At 39.7% G+C, this 22,103-nt stretch overlaps 1 protein-coding gene across 1 annotated transcript in view; it reads left to right on the top strand.

Moving 5' to 3' along the window:
* The window catches only part of PLB1 (phospholipase B1), an 80,756-nt gene that overhangs the window by 5,211 nt on the left and 53,442 nt on the right, over nucleotides 1–22,103 (top strand). Inside the window, exons 4-20 of the mRNA XM_074538595.1 lie at nucleotides 55–113; nucleotides 1,536–1,567; nucleotides 2,454–2,497; nucleotides 3,463–3,547; nucleotides 4,029–4,080; nucleotides 5,223–5,309; nucleotides 5,803–5,865; nucleotides 7,157–7,239; nucleotides 9,609–9,672; nucleotides 10,297–10,401; nucleotides 11,855–11,944; nucleotides 15,527–15,589; nucleotides 16,396–16,476; nucleotides 17,961–18,027; nucleotides 18,717–18,775; nucleotides 19,856–19,929; nucleotides 21,412–21,455. Of these exons, the coding sequence (XP_074394696.1) occupies nucleotides 55–113; nucleotides 1,536–1,567; nucleotides 2,454–2,497; nucleotides 3,463–3,547; nucleotides 4,029–4,080; nucleotides 5,223–5,309; nucleotides 5,803–5,865; nucleotides 7,157–7,239; nucleotides 9,609–9,672; nucleotides 10,297–10,401; nucleotides 11,855–11,944; nucleotides 15,527–15,589; nucleotides 16,396–16,476; nucleotides 17,961–18,027; nucleotides 18,717–18,775; nucleotides 19,856–19,929; nucleotides 21,412–21,455 (1,152 nt within the window). The remainder of the gene's footprint in view (nucleotides 1–54; nucleotides 114–1,535; nucleotides 1,568–2,453; nucleotides 2,498–3,462; nucleotides 3,548–4,028; nucleotides 4,081–5,222; nucleotides 5,310–5,802; nucleotides 5,866–7,156; nucleotides 7,240–9,608; nucleotides 9,673–10,296; nucleotides 10,402–11,854; nucleotides 11,945–15,526; nucleotides 15,590–16,395; nucleotides 16,477–17,960; nucleotides 18,028–18,716; nucleotides 18,776–19,855; nucleotides 19,930–21,411; nucleotides 21,456–22,103) is intronic.

Genomic DNA, 22,103 nt, shown 5'->3' with positions numbered 1-22,103 from the left:
TGGGGTTACTGTTTTGGGTTTTCTTGTAACCTGAAATCTTTTGCTTTTCTGCAGTTCATGCTCTAAGGCCAGCTGACATTAAAGCAGTCACTGCAATAGGAAGCTTGCAAAGAGTAAGTACGAGCAGGAAATGTGCTGAATGTGACCCATTTCCTCCATTGTGATGATTAAGTCAGCTGATGATGCAGTTTGGGGTCTCAGGGTGTTCAAGACTTCAGTCTTTCCACAAGCATCAAAGACTTCTGGTGAAAAAATGGCTGGAAGTACCTGCTGTTCAGTGTTCCAATGTACCCTGTGTCTAAAAATAGCCAGCTGACTTCGTGCAGGAGGAAATGTGATCACAGTGCTCTTGCAGAGAACCATGATATTTGATTAGAGTGCATGGATTTTCCTAACAATGAGCATAACAGATTGAATAACTGGAAGAAGATGCTGGGAAAATTCAAACTGGAACAAATATAAATTGTTGAGAAATGCAGTAGATTTTCCACCTCATGAAGTGTATTCTGTGGAAACTGGTTTCCTACCTACAAGGCAGAAGGTCTCCAAGAATCACAAAGATATGTTTCAGTTGTATAGATCAGTAGGTAAAGTTCTCCTGCCTGTAATAATATAGTTAGATTTGGATGATCTTTGTTTGTCTTAATAGTTGGAAGTGAATCTCTGAAACTGATTTGAGGCCCAATTAAAAGAATTTAACCACAATTCTCAAGCTTTAAGGAAATGTAGAAATGACTGTAGAGTAAAAATTGATAGCCACTGGAGAGGCTGTGACTGTGAGAAATGGGGGAGAGTCTCCCTCATTACAAAACAACAATCAAATCTGAGATGGTATCCATAACTATATCATACTTTTCCTTTACAAAATCAGCACTTCTGGACTCTTTGTGAGTACCTTTCTCTTTTGAAAAAATTTGTTATCCTGAATGCAAGGGTGCTTCATCCATATCACGTGCATGGCCCTTTGGAACAAGTCATCTTTGTGCTGGTGTCCTTGTTGCTTGTGGGGGTGTCAGAGAAAAACATGTAAATGATCTTCTTTTAGGGAATGTTTGCTTTCCTAGAGCAAACATCTCTGTCACTGTTTTCTCATTAAACTCTCTGAAATCAGTGAAGTTCCTCTATTGATGTAGTTTCTCTTTAACAGACACTATTCTGCCAAGTGCCATCTATGTAAATTATCTAAATGACTTCAGGTCATGTCCTTTGTTGAAAAGGAGTAGGAACAGATCCAGAGAAATTTGGTCTAGAATAGCATTTTGTTTTATGGAATTTGATTTCATTAAACAAATTATGTTTTAAGCCATATGTAAAAGAATCATTAATGAAAGCAGTAACTAAGAAAGGATTACCAGATCATGAAAATGCATTGTAATAGGGAAGTTTTGGAAAATAATCTAAAGCTTTGAGTGATTACAACACAATGGAGAAAAGTATGTAGAAAACAATGCTATCTCTAACAGGTAGGGGAACAGCATATCTAGGTCTAGTTTACACTTTAATTAATTTTGTTCTTATTGCTTCTTTGTTCACAGACACCAGGATCTGGTGAGGATTTACTCCAAAGGTAAGAATTAATACTTAGCTTTTATAAGTTTCATTACCCTAATCTCTCTAGCATCACAGTGCAGGGGTTAGGCCCAAGCAATTTTTTATTGTTTTATAGAGAGGAGGAAAAAAGCCTATGTAAAATAGAAACGATTTTGGGACATTGAAATTTTCCCTGTCCTTTGGTAACAAATTTTTTGTACTTATGCAGGCTATAGAATTACCTTAGGGTTCCAATACCCTTGATTAAGAATCATTGCTGTGTAATAAATCCTAGGCAGTAAATATAATAATGCACTAGTTAAAGATTAGAAAGCAGGGATTTATCAGAGCTAAGAAAGAACTCAGTAGTCCAGATACCTTGGACTACTGATACTCAATCTGCTTGGCTGATTCCCAGGGCTTCATGGATAAGCTTTATGCCATTTCCTTCTTCCATGCCCTTTTAGCAGATCCAAATCAATGAGTGGACATATGGCTAAACCTTGTAGCTGCAGGTCTGTGCAGATCTTTTGAGTCACAGCCTTCCAGATGAGGATTTAGCACTGCACAGATAAACTTTAAAGACTAAGTTTTCTTAAAAACATCTGTGTCCACTTGTATGTGAGTATACACAGAGGCCCCTGCATCACTTAGACCTATGTATAAGCAAGCACAAGTACTGCAACATGCAGAGGGTAAAGAGACACAAAAAATTGAGATCTGAGACGATGTTCTTATTCAGCAGTAGCTGATGACATGACAGTTTTGGGAAAGAAAGGCCCCATTCTTGCTTGCAACAGCTGCCATGAATTTCACTCTGAGATGCAGCATAACTAATAAGAAATTGAGGCTGTGCTGTAATATAATTTTTCTTTGAGAAATGGAATAACAGGAACTTCCTGTTTTCTCTTCCCTTTCTATAGCACAGGAAAGAACTTCCTTGAACTAAGCATGGAAACTTTAGCAGGTGCGTCTTGCTGTCACACTAAAACTTCAGCAAATTAATTTAACAGCTTGCTGGCAGGAGCTCCAGGGCTCTGCTGGGCTGCAGAGCAGGTGCAGCACAGGCACACTGCAGGAGTGTAAGGGAAGCCTGAGGAGTGGTGCACCTGGGGACATGAGTTCAGCCAGCTTGGGTTGTCCATGATGGCTTTAAAGAGACTGTCTGGGTAGACAAACAGCAGTGAAGAAGGGGTGTGACAGACTGCTGCAAGATTCTTAAATGCCCAACAGGGGTTTTGGCCTCTTCTTTCTACCCACTACACAGTCTCTGCTGGTGTGTTCTTGTGGCCTGTGCTGGCCCAGTGAAATCTTGTGTGGGTTTGCCTGCCCAGAACTGCCATGTGCTTAGAATTTATACTGGGACTGCCACAGATGTACCACATCAGGGAATTTGTTGCCTATTGGCTGTCTCTGAAGGCAGCCTTTACTTGCTTACAGGGTACTGCAAGTGAAAGTTTCATGCCCACTGAAATGCTGTGTAATACATAGCTCCAGGGTCCTGCCCTCCACATCATCTTCTAGTATCTTAACCCCTTGGTGTGACATCTATTTCCCTGTAAAAGGGGTTTAAAACATGGCAACTCATTGGTGTTTTATGAGTCTCCATGCATAGCTTTTCCCATAGCTTCATTTCTACAGCTGCCTCTATTTAAGCCCACTTACAATACTTGTGGCTGACATGAGATGGGGACAGAGGTTTTTGAGCTGAGTCTGGAGGCAAACTCAGACATCAAGCCTTCACTTAACAAGGAGAGGAATAGAACCAAGAAAAAGCAGTTGCAGAGGGGCTTGGGCATACCTCTCATGCTTGCCAAGAGATCCTCAGACTTTACAGGTTCTGGTGCTGTTTTAGTTCAACTGTGTGTAATGAATCAGCAGAGTAGCAGTCTGTTGGCTGCAGAAATCTCCTAACCTGGGTGTGTCATTCAGCTCTCATTAGTGCCTTCAACCCCTCGGTCCTACATGTGTCCCCTCCACCTAGCACAGCAGGAGAGATGCCAGACAGTCAAGCCAGGTGAGTCTGAGGGGCTTTTGGCTGGGCAGTTGGTGTACAAGGGGAAGGATGGAAATCTTTGATGCTGGAGCACTTCACTGCGCTCACTACTGGCAGAGGCTCTCATTGTGGCTCAATTGGCACCCGTCAGAATCAGGAGAATCAAAGTCTTGCTTTGGGGTCTGTATCACCTGAGGTGATACATCAGTTCTCTTTTATAGCTGCAAAACAAATTTTTGGCTCAAATAGATGTTGAGGTATGCGTACTAAGCTGCTCTTTTTATTTAAGCTCACATGTCTGAAAGTCAGGTAGCTGAATATGAACTAATTACCCAAAGCTCTCTGGGTAGCACAGTCAATTGTCTAATCTAAACACATTTAGGAGAGAAAAGATTAATCCAGCCTGAACCCACAAAAGTTTTTTGATTCAATGGTAAAAATCAGCCAAAGCTTTAACATCACTGATGCCTTCCTAATTTTTCTCTTCCTTTCTTCTTTTCAGAGACCTCCTGCATCAAGCTGAAGAAATAGTGGAGCTCATGAAAGTGGATCAGGTTTGTTTAAAGCACAGAATAATTCAGAAAGTGTGGTGTTGAAGCAGAAAAAGGTACAAAAGTGACTTAATACTTAAACAGCACTCAAAAAACTTTTGAAACAGAAAATGCCATTTCTTGAGGTTAACGGGCTTCAGTATTTCTCTTGTAAATAAGAATAAATTCTGTGCTTTTCAAGTGCAGAGTTTTGTTCTGGAAGTATCCCACCTTTTTTACTTTTGTCAAAGCAACTGAAGAGCTTGGTAGGGAAGCCAGTATGTTTGCTTTCTGTTGGCTAAAGATGTGAGTGTTCTGCTAGCTACAGTCTGTAACTGTGCCAGTGTTTCTGAGAAGTCAACCCAAAATAATAATTCTCATTATTTGTCTCTTCAGTTCCTTTTTGGTCTTTTAGGAACATATTTTCAAAAAGGCCAATAAAGACCTAAATATGCTTTGGTGATGCTGGTGAGAGCTTGAATTATCATTTATGGCTGAGTGCTTTTTAGGTCCCATCCTGGAGCTTTAAGCATTCATTTCTCCTTTATTTTTAACCATGATGTTATTTCATAAAATAGTCTTGAAATAATGGGAAAATGTAATTGCCAAGGCAATTCTGCTGTTGTCTCTTTGCTCTACAGGAATTTTGCATGTATGTTTGTGGAACTGTGTGGTTCTAACCAAGGCTCTTCAGGATTGTACAGCATTGCCTAATAAACACAGCACAGCTGAGCAGAGCTCTAGCTCTCAGATTTTTTTATTCCAGTCTTTGTCCCACTAGTGTGACCTCTTCTCAGCAGTTCATGTACAGTAATCCTGTTGGCAAGCTGCAGCAATGATGGAAAGGGACAATATCAAGTTCTGTGCTAAGCTGTCCATGCCCATCTTTTCCAGCAGAGTCTCCTATGGCAGCAGCAATTTCAGGCTCTATCCTGAGCTTTGTGTCCAACATTAATTGCAGCACTTGATGCCTAACCATCCATTTGCTGTGTCCTCTGAGGAAAAGCCGGGTGGTTTGTCAAATGGAAGGGACCAAGATGGCCAGGATTGGACCATAGACTACTGCTTGGTCTTGCTGGTTTTGAACCCAGAGCAAATTGTGTGTGAGAGAGGAAAATAGCAAATAGATCACCTGTCATCAGATTCCTTTATTTTTTTTCTCCCAGATGATGGACTTCCAAAATGACTGGAAGCTGATCACAGTGTTTTTTAGTGCTGAAACCTCCTGTTCCTCCTATGCTTCCACACAACTGGTAAGTGCTCTGTGGGGTGGTTTAGTAGTCAAAGCAGGTAGTTAAGACACTTTCCCATACTCTGCTCTCTGCCATAGGGAACCAAAGGAGTAGTTAGGTCTGGGATGTTGGGATGCCTTGATCCAATGATGTAAGCTCCTGGCACACAATGTGTTTTATATTTATAAACATCTGTACTTAATTTGCTATCCCTAGTCTGAGATGTCTTAGTAGAACAGTTGTTTTCCACCTTCAATTATAAAGATACTTTTCTCCCCTATACCTGTCTTTTTTTTTTTTTTTTTTACTATATGTCAAATTCTCTATTTATAGACAGTTAAATTACAAGACTTGTTCCCATGTTATTTACTTGTTGCTGGCTAAGGCTGAATTTAGAATAGAGTGATTCTTAATAACCCTTCAGTACACAGCTCAATACACAGAGTTTGTGACTTTTAGGAAATGAGTAACTTTTTTCTACTAATTTTGATGGCCTTTCCAATCTCATTTACAGAAGAACTGCATATCAGAAAACCTGGAAAAACTTACAGAGGTCTTGGATTTTTTGTATAAGAAGGTAAGATGTATTCATCAACCCTGAATAGCTGAGTCCTTTGTGTATTTTTCCAGTCTCCCCTACTAGACTAGAGCTTGTATCACTCTTCATATGACTTAGAACACCAGTCTCATTAACATCAACCCACTGGCTCTGTTTATTTTCACTAAGTGTTTTACTCCCATTTTTAAAAAGCTGACGCATACTAACAGAAAGGATGGAGGGGTAACTGCTCTGTTTTGCAACACAAGCTAATGTACCACTCAATCTTTGGGTATTTTTAAAATTATTTCTGTGAAAATTGGAGTACATCTGTCTAGGTCTGAAAGTTATGTTTAACAGGGCTGTTGGTCAAAGTAACTGGTATCTAATTACTGATGTGGAACACTTAGGCTGCTAATTCCCTGGTGATGACTTTTATAGACCAGGGAAAACATCCATTAAAATGCATATGATAGACCTTTTTTTTCTACTTTCTGGTTATTTAAGAATCTCAGCCTTTCTAAAGGTCTTCTAGCTGGCTGAGCTAAGAATTATCTGCTTCCCTAGGATGGTTTCTGGGAAGCATTCCGCACTGTGTCTTGGTCTACTAATGATAGTAGACTAGATGAGGATAGATTTCTACTAAAGCAGACTATATAAACTGTTTAACTGAATTATTTCAATAGCATCTTCCATGAATTTTGCTTTGCTGCATTGAAGGCCTACAGCATATTCTAAACCTGCTACAGTCTGGTTGCATCAGACCACAACCACTTATTTTTCTCCAGCTGACTTTGACAAATGTTGTGTATGGGGGAAATTCCACCCACACATTTTCTTCAGATTCTCTCTGCTATTATTTCCAGAATCTGTTTATGTACACTTGTGAAAGTGAAATATCATTATGTAAATGAAAAGCTGCTTTCTGCACGGGGGAGAAGTGTGGTGTGTTGCATGAGTGCTTGTGCTGTTATGCAGGATGTTTCATCCCCAGCTTTGCATTGCTATGTTGCCACAAAATTGGTAGTCCCAAGTTCATTTGAGTTCAATTTAGTTGGCTGGTGGCCATTTTGGTTATGTAAAATGAATTGCTGTGTCTCAGTCAAGAAAGCATGGTCATAAGTACTTCATAAATGATGATCCTAGATAGCAGGCACAGGATCAGGGTTCAGGACAGAATTGGCAAAGACTTTGGAAATTGATTTTATGTAGGCAGAATCCTAGGCCAGAAGTAATACACATGAAGTTATAGATATAATTTACTATAATTGCTGCTTGCTGATCTTTAATTGCAAATCTAGCGTGAATAATTTCTACTTTATTACTGCAGGTTCCCAAGGCCTTCGTAAATCTAGTGGATTCCACTGAACTCACAACTGCCTCTCTTGCGTGTCAAGATTACAGAAATGCCAGGTAACAGGTTTCTTTAACTTTTTGTCACTGTGTCCTGCTGGTGTTCAACAAATACGTATATGCACTGACTTTATGAGTGAGATACAATCTGCTGAACTGTTTTTCTGCCCTTAATACAAGAGTATGTAAAAGATTTTAAGTCTTCGCTTTGTTTTTGATACACTCTCCCTGAAAGATATATTTTTATTAGGAAGCTAGTGCTTTTAATCCTATCAAATTGGACAGCACATTTAAATATTGGGTCAGAGTTAAGGAAAAAGAGAAAGCCTTGACACTGTACAAGCACTGTTCACCAAGAGCCAAAGCACTGATTTGTTTTCAACAGCTTTAGCCACAAATCCAAAACACAGCACCATATGGGCTGTTTTGAGGAAAGTTAACTCCATCCCAGCCAGATCCAGCACTTAGATTATGGTCACAAAACTGCATCATCTAGCTACCCCCAGTTTTTTATTCAATGATACTTCTGTTCTGCAACTCTCAAGTCAGAAGATCTGTAGGTGCTTCAAAAGTTTATATTTCTACATATCAATGTTCACAAAATGAGCAACAGATTTTAAAGGACATTATTAGGCTATTGGAAAGATTCTGCTTGGGCTTAGGGTATGCTAGGGTAGAGAACATCCAAGTTGTCAGTTCCTTATGGTAACTGCATCTATTTCTCTGTCTTGCTCAGTACTTTGTAACAAAAGCACGAGTAGTTTGTGTCCCGATTTAGTATGGAGTAGGAGTGTGCACATGAGCAGCTATGACAGAGTAGTTTACAGCTGGTGAGATTACACTTTGTCTTACTCCACAGTAATTTTTTTCCCTGTGCTCGTGGCATGGGACACCATATGTACTAATATAGTCATGCTGAAGTGTTTCACAAGATTTGCAAATATACAACCTTGGAGATGTTCTGATGGAACAGGGGAAGAGGCCTGGCTGCTATGCAACCATGCACTTAATAAATACAAGGAGAAGATAGGCTTTCTTTGTCAAAAGTGGCTGCATGAGGCACTCTAGCTTATATCTCCTGCACAAACTTGAAGGGGTAAAATGTGGGAAATGCGGAAAAGATGTGTTTAGGAGCATGGGCCTTGCCACGTATTGAAGGCCTTAAAATAAAATGAAATGGATCTATTTTTTTTTTCCTCTGATGAATTATTATATTTCCTTTTGTACTTAAGGCAATTTGCTTTCTCACTGTCAGCATGCTCTCGTAGCTGTGTTTATCTGGTTGATAAACACAGTTCCCACTAGTTTGTTAGACGACCTCAGTCCCAGTTCCTATCCCAGATAAGGATCTCCAGCATTTGGTTACTAAGTTTTCATTATGAACTGTGCTTTGAGAGAAAAATACAAATCCATACCAAAATGGGAAATTTCAACAGTCAAAGAGGATAGTAGTGGTTGACACTTTCAGTCCCATGCCTTAACTTTAGGCACTGAAGTTTGGGAGATAATGGGGTTTAAAGTTCTCTCCTTTACTAATTTCTTACTAAGTAGAAGCATCTGCACTCAAAGTGATGCATGAACTCTATTTTTAGGCATGTAACTCTCTTTATGTATTTTATGAAGTTCTTCTGTTAGGCTTGGGTAATGTTCTGGTCCTGAATTCACATTTCTTTCACTCACCAGCAGCGATAATAGAATTTTATCAGAAAACTCTCATTTTATGGGTTTACCTAGAGCTCTGTGAAAAGGATCTGATACACACTTATTGCTTATATCTGCAAACCTCCAGAAACTTTTTCAGATTTCAGTCCTTCCAGGAAATTTCAAGAGAGTGTATTTTGCTGGAATCTCACTAATCTTATGTGTATCTTATATTGTTCCCATCTACACCTTTAGGAACTCTCAGAATTCTCCAGTTAGCTTCAAAATGCGCAGTATACATATCTCACCTTGCAGATCAGAAATCTGACAGTGCCAATCATCCTTTAGCATGTCTAACATTCTGCAGCTTCCATCCACATTTCTAGGTGCAGGTCTTCAAGTCAAATACTAAAGAAAAAGTTCCTGTGGAAGTGTTTTGAGTTTGTTCAATTTTCCTGTGTGACTGCAGGGAGGAAAATGTTTGAAAACCAGTGCAACTGTTATTTTAAGCTTGAGCATGTTGCTAGCTTGTGAGATCCTGTGCTAATCTAAGTCTGGCATTCTTGTCAACTGACTAGGCTTTCAAATCAAAAAGAGATACAAAGGTCTGGATATGGGAATATATTGTATGCTTATATCAAAAATTAACGTGTTCCATGTAGCCTTTTCTAGAAGTAAAACAATTTACTCTTAAGTATGTGCTTGTCAATGGCTTAAAAGAATTCATGATATCCACCTTGTTTATCAAAAGTTCATATGTCTTTCATGTTTTTAATTATTTTCTGCAGGAATCAGTGCAATTATGTTGAACACTCTACATTACATGATAACATACTGAGGTGGTCCTATCAGGTATGGCATCTTCTGTGTTTTTTGGCTCTCATATTGCTAGACATATCTATTCATTTGCCAGATTGGCCTGAAACAAGGAGATAAGGGAGGAATAGCAGTGAGCCTTTCTATCACATATCCATAGCAATCTCAATCCCATTTCTTACCTCAGGAATATTGGCAATAAGTTCTATCTTAGTATCTCTTAAAGTTTTAAATGTCTACATAACTTTTGGCAACCTAGGATTTTTCATATCCCATCAGAGAAATGATTCACCTTGTCCAGTAAAATGCCACATCATTTAGAAGAGGGATATTCTCTGTTAAGACAAAGACAGTTGTGCTAGAGCTTCTTTTAAACATGCTAAGATGGCAACAAACGTGACACCTCATTGCCTTGCTAAGCTTACTGCCCTTTCAAAGAAAATTATTGTAAACCATTTTTTTTATAGCTACAGGGATTTTCCAGTTGTTGTGTAACAAGTTTTCATTAAATTACTGTGTTTGTTCTGGATTACACAATTTTATTTCTGTAGTTTATTAGGGATGGGGATAATTTAAATGTACTTTTAGCCCTGATGAATCACACATACATTACACTCTCTACCCAATTATACTTATCTCATTAAATGGTTGTCTATTTAGGATGCTTTGGAACAACTATTGGAGTCTGAGAGGTTTGATCAAAAGGATGACTTCACTGTTGTTCTTCAGCCTCCTCTCCAAGGAAGAAATCTGCTGCTCAGACTGGTGAGTAAACTCAAGCTGCTCCATCTTTCTGAATGAGTGCAATATTCAGCAGGCTTTCCTGTCCTAGGCTGTGTAATTCTGGAAGATACGGGTAGTCGGGCACAGGAAGAAATAGCTCCCACTCTCAGGACTTCTGTGTCTGATCCAAATTTGATTTAAACAGCACCAGTCAGAGATCCTGTGTTTTTGAATATTATGCTTCAGGATAAATCAAGCTTTGGCAGCTTTACACCAAAAGCTGCAAGTGTCTGAAGCTGTCAGTGCTGCTAATTTTTCCATGTCTTTGTAGTCACCATCATATTCATCCCTGTTTATGCTCAGGTGTTTGACAACAAAGGCAAAAAAGGCAGGTAATGTGATGTATTTAGAAAGGTTGGAGGGACAAAAGTTATAGGTGTTTGTAAACCATGTTGGCAAGTACAGTTATTTCCCTGCAATGAGTCTGGGAACTCAGACTTTTTTCTGGTGTAGGCAGTAGGAAGTGAAGATGGGATTGCCTAGGATGTCAGGCATGGTTTTGTTATAAGTGGTTCTTAAAGGGAAGTTGAAAGGTCAAGGTTGTCTAAGATCTGGCAATGAAGAGGGAGAATATTACTTTCTGGAGAATGGCTCACTTGGAGTGTGGTATCAAAATCCATCACATTAGGTGGTTTTTTGTAAAATAGGTTGATAATGACTCATGGTCTGGGTTTTTGAGCATCACATAATAGCTTCACGAATTTGAGGAAATTCCATTGCTCGCCTCAGATCAGTATCAGAACAAAGTGAATTGGGAGAAGAAATTCTTCTTCCAGGAAAAAAATGGATTTTCTGTCCTGCAAAATCTTCTTGTTGCTACTGGGGTCATCTTTTGCCAGGCTTTTTTTGTATATGGCTGGTCCTTATGCAAATAGCAGACTTCTAACTTTCATGCCATTAGTTTTTCTGTCAGTAGTTTGCTCTATTATTTCTTTAAATACTGTCATGTGTCATAGGTAGAGTCTTTGTTTCTTCTGATTTGTGGTGTGCCTGCAGGCCACCATGTGTAACCTTCCAAACTGTTCCAGCAGTTAGATTTCATTTAAAGTTCAGCATGCCCACTTAAGACAAATTCTGCATGTTTCTAGTCTTTAAAGGCATGTATAAACTAGAAGTGTTGTTTATTTCAAATGATTCATGTGTTCACATCTGTCTTCCTGCTCTACTGTGTGTCACTATTGTGATCATGCTGTGTTGTTGCTCTGCTCTTCTTGTCCTGTTGATGTGCAACAATCATTTACAAAGCCAGCATCTTTCTATCTTGCCACACCAGTAGTAACTGGGATCAGTGGCCAGTGGCTTCATGAGAATACCAAAGACTGATTTTGTTGTGGATAGGAATATTGTTTTATGGATTGAGAACTTCTGTCACTGAATAACTAATCTTTCCATACTCTTGATTATTTTATGATGCTCAAGGTACTTTCTCTTTCAGGGCAAGGATGATTTGATTACCACATCAAAGACACAAGTGGAAATTCTGGAAGATTGCATTTTCATGGCTGTGGGTCTCTGGAACAACATGGTAAGCAGTACCACAGAGACTGTTTCTTGCTGAACTTGGTCTGGATGACTAGTAGCAACCCTGCATGAGCCAGGCTTTGAGTAGCAAAGAGGCAGGGGAAGGAAGAATTAAAATATTACAAAACTAATCCCATGACTGCTATCCTCAGCTGTGCAGGGAGGCAGCTCTTGAATAATGCTAAATGCCATACACTTCCAAGACAAATCTCACTCTGCTGCTACTTTCTACTAAGAACTTTTTAGCAAGATTTTCAAAGTAGCCCTTTGGGGATCCTCATGGACTAAATGAGCTGTGACAGATCTTGGTTTTGCTAATCTTACTACTTTGACAGCACGGCACAGGATGACTGAGGTTTGTCCCAACCTGAGATTATAGCAATTATACTCATGTCTACTCTCCTCTATCCTGCATCCCCACCATGCTGTACTGATGAGTCTTATACTGCGGTCTCCTCCTTCACCATCATCTTTGTGCTGCTGTTGCTCATAGCGAAAAGGTGATAGACAACCTTGAGGAGCTCTTGTTATGTCCTCTAGAGTTGGATGTCCTATCCAGCTCTTTTCTTTTATGCTACTTCAAGCAGTAATAATGCTGTTGTAGCCCATATCATTTAAAGAAGCAGAATTTGCAGGAAGAGGCTTCTATGATAATCAGATGATGTATCTACAAGAATAGTACAGTTACTTTTAATAAAATGTTATCTTTTAGTTAAAGTTAGTAGGAGCCAAGGAGTCAAAAGGTGATAACCTATTGCAGTGCTAACCTTGGAACAGCCATGCTGGGTCTGTTTATCTCCTTTGCTGTTATCTGTGATATTCCTTGTGATGACGCCACAGTTCCTACCTCAGTTCTTCCATCATAAAATAGATGCCCTCTGTTTTATTTTTCTGTCTCTAATCCTTTTCTGCCCAGACTTTGTCCTCCTCTACTCTGTCCTTTAGCAAGCCATTCTGTGGCATGTTACTCTATTCTTGTCACTCTGTTTGCTCAGGAGCATTTTGTGAAAATAGCAGAGATGAAAAACTATGAGCAAAATGAAGCTGTGCTTTTAAGGCTGGCTGCATCAGGGCCAGTTACCCAGACTTGGGCAGTGAGCATGCTGTGGAACCACCAGAACCAGAACATTGTCATAAGGGAGACAAATACCTGCTCTGCTTAATTTCAGTGTTTTTTCTCAGTGTGAGGTGATTCCTCTAGTGAGAGGACAGCCTAATTGAGCTGGAGGAGGAGCAAAATGTAGCAAACTCTCATTTTGCCCCTGGTTTGAAGGAAGACTGTGTGGTATCATTTTGCCATGTCTTTCCCTCACTTCTCTTTGATTAAGTGGACTTTTCAGAGTACAGTAGCAATCATCAGAAAGGAACCTTTCAGGGTTGCTTCTTTGTCTGCCTGTGATTGCCTTGTCTGCCTGTATTCTGCCATGATGTAAAAGAAGATATGAAAGATGTGTTCAGCATAAAAAGCACTAGCAGGTGTCCTCGCCTGATAAAGGCTTCTCCGGTTCTGTTGGGAAATCTAGCCAACAGTTTAGGCTGACTTCTTAAAAAATTTTTAAAAACCCCATAACACAGTCTTGGGAGCTGATAGAAAATCATGAATGGGGACTTGTGGACCTGGAAACATAGCAGAATGAAACTGCATTCAGAGATTTACCTTCTGCTTTCTGCCAGGCTGTCAGGACCTTGTTTTGAGGCTTGGTACCAGCCTCTTTCCTGGAATAATTACCTGCTTATTGGCCAAAGGGCAAAACCGTGAAAATCTAGTGGCAATTGGCCTTAGGGCTGCACTTCAGCCTGACTGAGGAGAAGCTGAGCCATCATGTTCTAAGGGCTTGGTCCTAGGCAGGGCTGGATATTTGACCAAAATTGTTCTAACTCTCTAGGACCAATGCCATTCATATGCTGAGCACACCATAGAACAGTCAGATAAATGACATTGGAAAAGCTGAGAGAGGTTGGCTGTGTGGTTGGACAGCTTTGATGTTTACCACAGAGAGCCTGATCGTAGGCATTGCCAAAATTATTCCATTTTACCTCTGGACATATATCTGAGGGCAAAGCTCCATTCATGTATATAAAGAACTTCCTAAGAGTAAAGGCTTCTTGTCTTTTGGCACTTTTTTGTGTTATGGAAACAAAACCCAAGCCTATCCTTCAGCCAAAAGAGAAAGTAAACCAGGCAAGAACCAAATAGTGAACAGCACTGCAGGAGGCTGCCTGTGCTTCTCTGTTCTGTGTTCAGGGGTTTGTGAGAACCTGCTGAGTCCCAGAGCCTGCATGACAGATGTGCCAGAATTCAGCGGAGGGTTGGTGGCCACAATACAGCCCTGGTGCCCCATTCCCTGACCAGGACCATGCAGCTGAGCTGCATGGGAGCTGTCAGCCTTTGCTGGGAGAGCAGTGTGCCTCAGCCAGCTGGAACCTACTGCCTTCTGGGGAAATTTGGTCTTGTCACCCAACTCCCTACATGCGCAAGTGTCTAATATCTGTTTGAACTTAATTTCTAGTCAAGAAATAGTGTATTGTATGTATCCCATGTTTTGTGGGATGATTCTGTGTTGGTAGTGTATTTTCTTTTAAGAATGGGACTAAATAGCTACTTTGTTTCTTCCTAGGAGGATGGGAAAGTATCCTAATGTATCTTTTCTATGAGCTTCATTTTTTTATTTTGACATGTAAATTATTTTGCACATTTCGGGGAAATTAGTTTTATTGCCCCCTGCCTGCCCCTGTCCCCCCCAAAAAGCAGACAGTTTCTTGAAATGTTTCTCTCAAAGAATATAAACCCTGTAAGCCTCTTCTCTATTTCTCTGAATTTTCTCATTATTTTTATTGATGGAAGAATCAAAATAGAATGTAGCATTCCTGCACAGAATGTATTGGTGACATCAAGCCTGCTGCTGTTGTATTTTCCAGTCCCTTGCATCCTGTTCCTTGTGCAGGCTGCTGGTCCTGGCAGCTGCTGGTGCCAAGCTGAGCAGACATGCACTGAGGGATCTAAACCCTCAGCCAATTCCTCTGTGTGTGATTGCAATTTAATTAGCACTCAGCAAGCTGCCTGAACAGGTGAAGTGATTATTTTTGGTATTGGTCCCTTTGTGCTGTCACTATTTTCTGAATAATTCCATAGTTTTTCCTTACAATAAATTCCTCTCCATCTTGTTTCAAGAAGGCCAACAAACATAAACATTATTAAGTCTCTGTATGGAATAGAAAAGCACCTTATGGTGTTGCCTACCATGTGTGAGAGTGTAGATAATGAAACAGTTCTGAAAGGTAGGATAAACAATCAACACTTATAGAGTCAGCATTCCCAAAAGCCAAAATGTTTGGATGGAGGTTTTCGTCATGATGGGAAGGCAGTCTGCTCATGTGAAAGGACTTGTTTTCAGTTCCTTGCTGTTGTAGGTGTACATGTGGTATATTATGCATAGATAAATATTTATCATAAGCAAAAGAAATTTTAAAATATATATATTTCCTGAAGGAAAACTTCAGGCACTAGAGCCTTTGCATTGCTGCTGCTCTCCCTTCCTTCCCACACACAGCATGTGTACGATTCCTCTGTTCTCTCCCTTTCCAGATGCAGCCAGTTGGACAGAAGCAGCCTTATGGTGCCACAAAAATTGTACAGTGTCCATCTCAGGTAAAAGGGCTTCCTGGTTATTCTGTGATATTTATTTTTTGCACAATTTCCAGATTTTCAAACACTGTTGTTGTTTTCTGAAGTTTTTGGGAATGTGCACTTTCTCAAGTTGCTGCGCTGTTAAAAACTGAGTGTTCCTAAAGTTCAGTGACATGGAGTCTTTATTTTCTATAGATGAAACTCTGAAAAATAGAACTGTTGGCAAAATTTAGTTAAATCATCTCTGTCAGCTTTTTTTTGTCCAAAAATATATATAGCTAATCTGAATTTATTAATTGCAGGTATGTTGTGCATTATCAATATTCAAATTTGTGTCACCAAAAAAATTGAATCCATATATTTTATATAATCTAGCTTTTCTGTGATTTGCCTCTGCTGCCACATTTTACTAATTTAGTCCCTGGAGCTGTCAGTAGTCAGGATTGGAGCATCTCATGTTCAAAGAACAGGTTCTTGTATGCTTTGGCATTTAAGCTCTGACTTCAATAATTTGATAGTGATAAAATATTACTGGCATCCAAAAGCTTCTGAGCAGCAATTAAAATATCAAAGACATAGAATTTTATGGTTTGTTTGATGTTTAGGTTTAAGGCAGGAGGTGGTGCTCTGCCTAGAGCATACCTAGGACACGGCTTCAGACCAGGGCTTAACTTTCAAGCCTAACCTGGTTTACTTCACTAATGCAATGTTCATTCAGAAATTAATACTGTAAAGATATTTTCCTCTCGGAAATTGTAGCCAGAAGACTTTAACGTCAGCTGATGTGTTTCCACTAGCTTTGTAAACATACTCTCTTCACTCTGCAGGAAAATCCATACTTGTTTACATATAGAAATAGTAACTACTCATCTTCCCTGAGGACATCAAACCGCAGAGAAACACTTCAGGTACAGTAGGACTGTTTGCATCAATGGACTGGGTGTATTCCAGGGAACGGGGCAGGTGGGTAAGAGTGTGTTGTAGCCTAAATAAACAATGCTACCTGGGGAAACTAAATGCAAAACTCCAGCTCTTTACTTCTGTGCTTGACTAAATAGTCAGATGTTTAATAGCAAATTCTCTCCTTGGTGTGTTCTGTAGAGTGTGGGTAAGGTAGGTGTGTTCAGCTAGCCTAAAGTGAGTCTTGCTTTCAATGGTAAGAGCCTATGTTAAACATCTGGATAAAAATGTTATTTTCCCTGGGATAAGAAGATAGTGAAAATGGGGCTATTTAGTCCTACTATGGAAGAAATTAGATCAGATCCAACCACCGTGTGGGTCTGATTCAGTCTTGTTCATTGCCATAATAAAACTGAAGAATATGGGGTTTTGTGTGGTGTTTTTAAATTTTTTTTTATTTTTGTGAAATAGTTTTAGATTAAATGTGTGGAGAAAAAGACCCATGATTGTGTCTTTTAAGTCAGAGTACTTTGATTTTGAGCAGAACTTGGTGTTCCCAAGCAGGAACAGAGTGAGTTGATAATGTTCATTTTCATGCCTCAGAACACAATGCCTAGACCATTTAGACAAAATGGCCTGTTTGTAACTGGAGTGGTAAGATGCATTTCTGTTCACATTTTTATATAGTGCCATCTGTTTTGTCGGTTACTTGGGGTGTACAGACCTTGCCATGAGGCAATGGTACCTACCACTCTGATTTTTGGAAATAGCTGTAGTGTAGGAGGTGTTAAGGACGTAAGGAGCAATACTATGTTATGTTTGTGATTATTTTGTTGGGTTTTTAAACTAAAAATTAAAAACCCAATCCAGAAAAATGGGACAAGACATACAAGTATCATTTCCTTAGGCAAGTTAGCCTACTTAAGGAATATTGCAGGGAGATTTGGAGCCAAAGCACAACTTTGAGTCTTGTGTGATGGTTTGCCCTGGTATATTGATGGTCAGCCCTTCACCAACAGTAGACTTTGGGGGTATTTCTGTCAGTAGGCTGCAACCCAAAAGAGCCAGGAGGGCAAAGCTCTGGCTGCGCATACAGGACTGCATACACAGAAGGCAGGCTCATGGCCTGCTGGCAGAGTTATGGTTTTGTGCTAAGATATTTCAGGGATGTTCAAACATTTTCTTGCAAAAGATGTTCAGGGTATGGGCGCACCAAATGTTGCATAGCTGAGAGCAACATGGCTCAGAGTCTAAAACAACTGGCCCCACCAGTAGGCAAGAGTTGTGCTGCACTCATAAGGCTGCACGACTTCTGAGCAGGCTGAGTTTGTGTCTGCCTTCAAAAGGAAGGCACAGACTGAGGGCAGGCTGAGCTGGCTAGCTGTATACAAAGTATGTGAGGATTCCATTAATCTAATGCTCTGAGATGTAAATAGTTTACCATGACCAGAGTAGAGTGAGACTGATGTGAAGTCTGGCCCTGTCTTTGCAGGAGAGGAGTTATGGAACAAATATTCCTTGTCCTGACTGGGATCCCTCTGATACGGTTCCAGTTTCAGGTATAGTACTATGCCTTTTTGTCATAGAGCTACTTCATTTGATGACAGAAGGAGAACAGAACTGGGTTTACTTGGGAGAGGAACTCTTTTCTTTGTAGAAGTGCACTTTCTTGACAGTGGTTTTTAAGAGTCTTTTTGGAACAATGTGAGTGGTTGTACAGCAAGATGCGAGTTCACTACCTCAACGGTGATGAAAGTTTATGCAGCTGCGTCTTCCATGTACAAACAAAGTGACAGTGGAAAAGATAGGAGGCAGTCAGGTCCTTCATTTCCAGGGGGGAAAATACTGTAGGAGGCACTTGTTAATGCAGTATGAGGTGCAAAAACCCATGTGGAGTTCCTTGGGTAGGTTTTTCATTCCTCAGAACCTGTGATGGTTCTAAATATCCATCAGAGCTATGCCTGCTTTTTAGTCATTTTCACCAGTTAAAAGAAATTTGAGGAAGAACAAATGCAAGACTGGAATCTTGCTGCCTCCTTTGTCACTGTAGCTACTGCCCAGCTATGGTACCAAGAATAATTTGTGGTTTGATGCCTATGAGTCTCTGTCATTCTCAACTGATGCTGTTATGAGTATTAAATTTTTTTTGCAATGATTTATTATGCTTATTCTGAGGAACACTTTTAATAACCAACACGATTTGTAGTTTTCTTTTGTTCTTTCCCTTACACTACCTTTTTTTTTTTAGTTCATAATTTGAAACCAGCAGATATTCAAGTGATTGCTGCTGTGGGAGATTCACTCACAGTAAGTAAAGGTCACTAGATAGCCATTGCAACGAAGAACTTGCAATGAAATTTCTGATTTCAGAACCTGGGAAATGGTATACATACCATGCCCTATTGAGCCAAACACGTTTTTCACATTTTTTTTCCGTACTCCACCTTGGCTGATTGATAATCAGATCATGAATCTAATCTGAATGCAAAGTTCCCATTTGAAGTCCACAAGAGTGTCACACAAGGAAGAAATGTAAGATTAGATTATGTAGCAGCAAAACTATTTTGCTGGAGTGGACTTGCAACATTTGCTTTTCTTTACAACTTCTTTTGATTTTTGGCAGCTCCCAAAGTATTGGCCCTGAAAGCTATTAGTGAGCAGCTTGAGGAAGAAAAAGTTCTGCATCTGATTGTGTATATCTGTGTATCTATATATCTATATAATATGAACAATATGTATATGATAACACCAAAGCCTATAAAGCCATAGTGATTCATACTAACAAAATAGATGATTAAAATAGCAATAGAACATCAGGTGTGTTGAGTGGAACTTGCCTTGAGATTTTTTTTATTTTAACACTATTCCTTGTACTATGTAAGCTCATTAGCCCTAGACTGGTTGTGATTCTCCAATCAGTGGTGACTGCTTTACTGCTCATATAATAATTCATGTTTCCTACATGTTCTGTGCTGATTATCACATTGTAGTCTTTTTCCTTGGAGAAACTGGGAAAGACATAAATCACTGTACAACTTTTTAATGTGAGGAACATTATAATAAATTATTAATTCAGAACAACTGCAGTCATATTTATTACCTATGTAAATTTAGAATTATATTAGTATTTTGAACATCCTCAAGTAATTTTCCCCCACTTGATCTAATAATGAAGTTGATAGAAGAGGGTAATTCACTGGAGTGGAGTTAAAATACCTACCTAGTTAAAAACCTTGAACTTCTTGAGAACAGGAATTTGTTCTATTTTGGGAAGATGACATAGCTTGCTTCATTAATATGCTTTTAAGTTACTCTCAGTAGGATCAGTCAGAGAACTAGTTACTGTAGCAATGCTTATTTTCTGAAGGTGAACTCTTTTTCCTCCAGGCAGGTAATGGGGCAGGATCCAGACCCCATGATGTTCTGGATGTCCTGACTCAGTACCGAGGTCTGTCTTGGAGGTGAGTCCCAGAAATCTTCTCCTCGGTGGGAGAGAATCCATTTTCTCCAGTTTTGATCAATATAGTTGGTTTTGTAGCAAATGAAGGCTTGTGGAAACTGGATTTGATGTCACGTTTTGGATGACAGGACATGGCTGTACTGTTACTCATGTTAAAGAAAATACTCCAACTAGTGGTTATCTAGAGTACCAGTAGTATCTAGAGAGTTATCTAGCATGGCTAGAACAGACCTGGTACATTGAAAAATGGGGTCCTTGTTAAGATCTTTTTCAATCTCATGATTGTAGGAGACCCTGGAACATGGTCTTCCAAACTCCATTGCCATTGCAACACTTGCTTATTCAGCATTTCTGTCTCTGCTCTTTCTGTACCCTGTCTGCTCTTGCCCAGTGTGGCCCACATCACCCATTTGTCTTATTTAAAATTGGTAGTCAACAAAAAAAATTTTCTGCTGTTGTTTCATATGCAGTATCTCTTTCCTTGATCCTTTCCCAGTATTGCTTACATCATGGAGAACAGTTTATCAATTATGATCAATACAGGCTTTTACATATGCAGCATGTTGTTAGACACATCAAAAAGACTGGAGAAAGGCAGTCATGCTCACTTGTGAATCTGCAACTGTATCATTTAATACCAAACTTGTCAGGCTGATCTTCTGTTCATTTTTTACCAATCACTGCAACTTTAGAAGAAGTTTAAACACATTCACAGAATCATAGGATGATTTGGATTGGAAGGTACCTTAAAGATCATCTGGTTCCAACCCCCATGCCATGGGCAGTGCCACTTTTCACTAGACCATGGTGCCACCATCCAGCTTGGCCTCAAGCACTTCAAATCTGTTTCCAATTAAAGGGTCACTATAGAGATGTTCTAAGTCAAACATTTTATATTTTGATCTTTAATAGAAATCCATTGAGATTTTTTTTGCAACAAGTATGCGAGTAATTTTTTGCAGCATGAAGGAGAATAAAGAGCACATGGACATAATGGTGAATTTCACCAGTCTAGAAGTATTCTTCCAGTTGAGTGAAATGTGAGCGGGGGGAAGGCAAAGGTATTGATTTTACTTATCATTGAAATATATGCTTTTAGAACTTTCTATTTTGGTTAGATGTGTTAACTAAAAATGGAAGCTATAAACATTTTAATAGGTGCAACTGTAGCAAAGGTGGCAGCCTTGAAAAAATCACATTTCTTTCAGCTGGGTTAAAAATATGCCAAAACACGTGAAAGAGCTGAAAGGAGAGCTGCTGTTCAGGGCTTCTAGTATGACTGTTCTGCTGGAGCTGAGTGTGGAGCTCTGATGTGGAGCCCCCTGGGCACCCGGGGCACGGTGGGCTCAGCACAGCCAGCAGCACACTCTGTACCTGTGCGGTAACCCCAAAAGGGGGCACTCTCCTACCTTGTCCCTTGCCTTGCCGAGCCATGCATCGGACCTTAACCAACACTTTTCCTCCTCTTCTTTCTTCTTAACAGTGTTGGAGGAAACGAAAACATAAGCACGGTTACGACACTACCAAGTAAGTGGCTTTTTCTGTAAATTTGATACATATGTGGTGTTGTTTATTATTCAAATACCTAAAAGGAGACAGGAGAAAAGGGTTAAAATTTGTAGTGTGACACAAGCAATCCCTTTGTGTTTAATGTCCGCAGCTGAGTAAAAGTTGCTTAGCAGCCAGGCTGTAATATGCTGTGCATGACTTAACCATGTGTTTTGTAATTCCTAGGTTTTGGTTGTTTCAGTATTCTTCTGTTGGTAATTCTTCTGTCTAAAATGTGTTTGGTCACAGATGAATCAAAGGTCTTAGCTCATAGCCTAAAGAAACTATTTTGACTATATGGGAAAGTTGTTTTAGGCAGGAGCAGAATCACATTACAAGATCAGATTTTACATGCTTTTCAAAGGTCAGGATATTTTAGATCTGAGGTGTTTGTAAGGCTGGTTTGTAACCCAAGATCTAGAAGGGAATCTGGGGTCTTTGGGGTTAATACATCTGGGGCATCAGGCTAAAGGATTTGATTCCAACCTGTCTGCAGTTAGAGCATGATGACATGAGATTCTCCTGCCTGAGTATATGGTTACCCAGCCTTGCTTGCCAGGCAAAATGGCACTGCTAGCCAAGATGGTTGTGTTAGGTCATGAGATATCTGAGTTCATGAAATTCTGA

Source organism: Zonotrichia albicollis, chromosome 3, assembly GCF_047830755.1.
Source record: "Zonotrichia albicollis isolate bZonAlb1 chromosome 3, bZonAlb1.hap1, whole genome shotgun sequence".
Taxonomy (NCBI): Eukaryota; Metazoa; Chordata; class Aves; order Passeriformes; family Passerellidae; genus Zonotrichia; species Zonotrichia albicollis.
The sequence above is the reverse complement of the archived record's forward strand: the minus strand, read 5'-3'. Positions and strand labels throughout refer to the sequence as shown.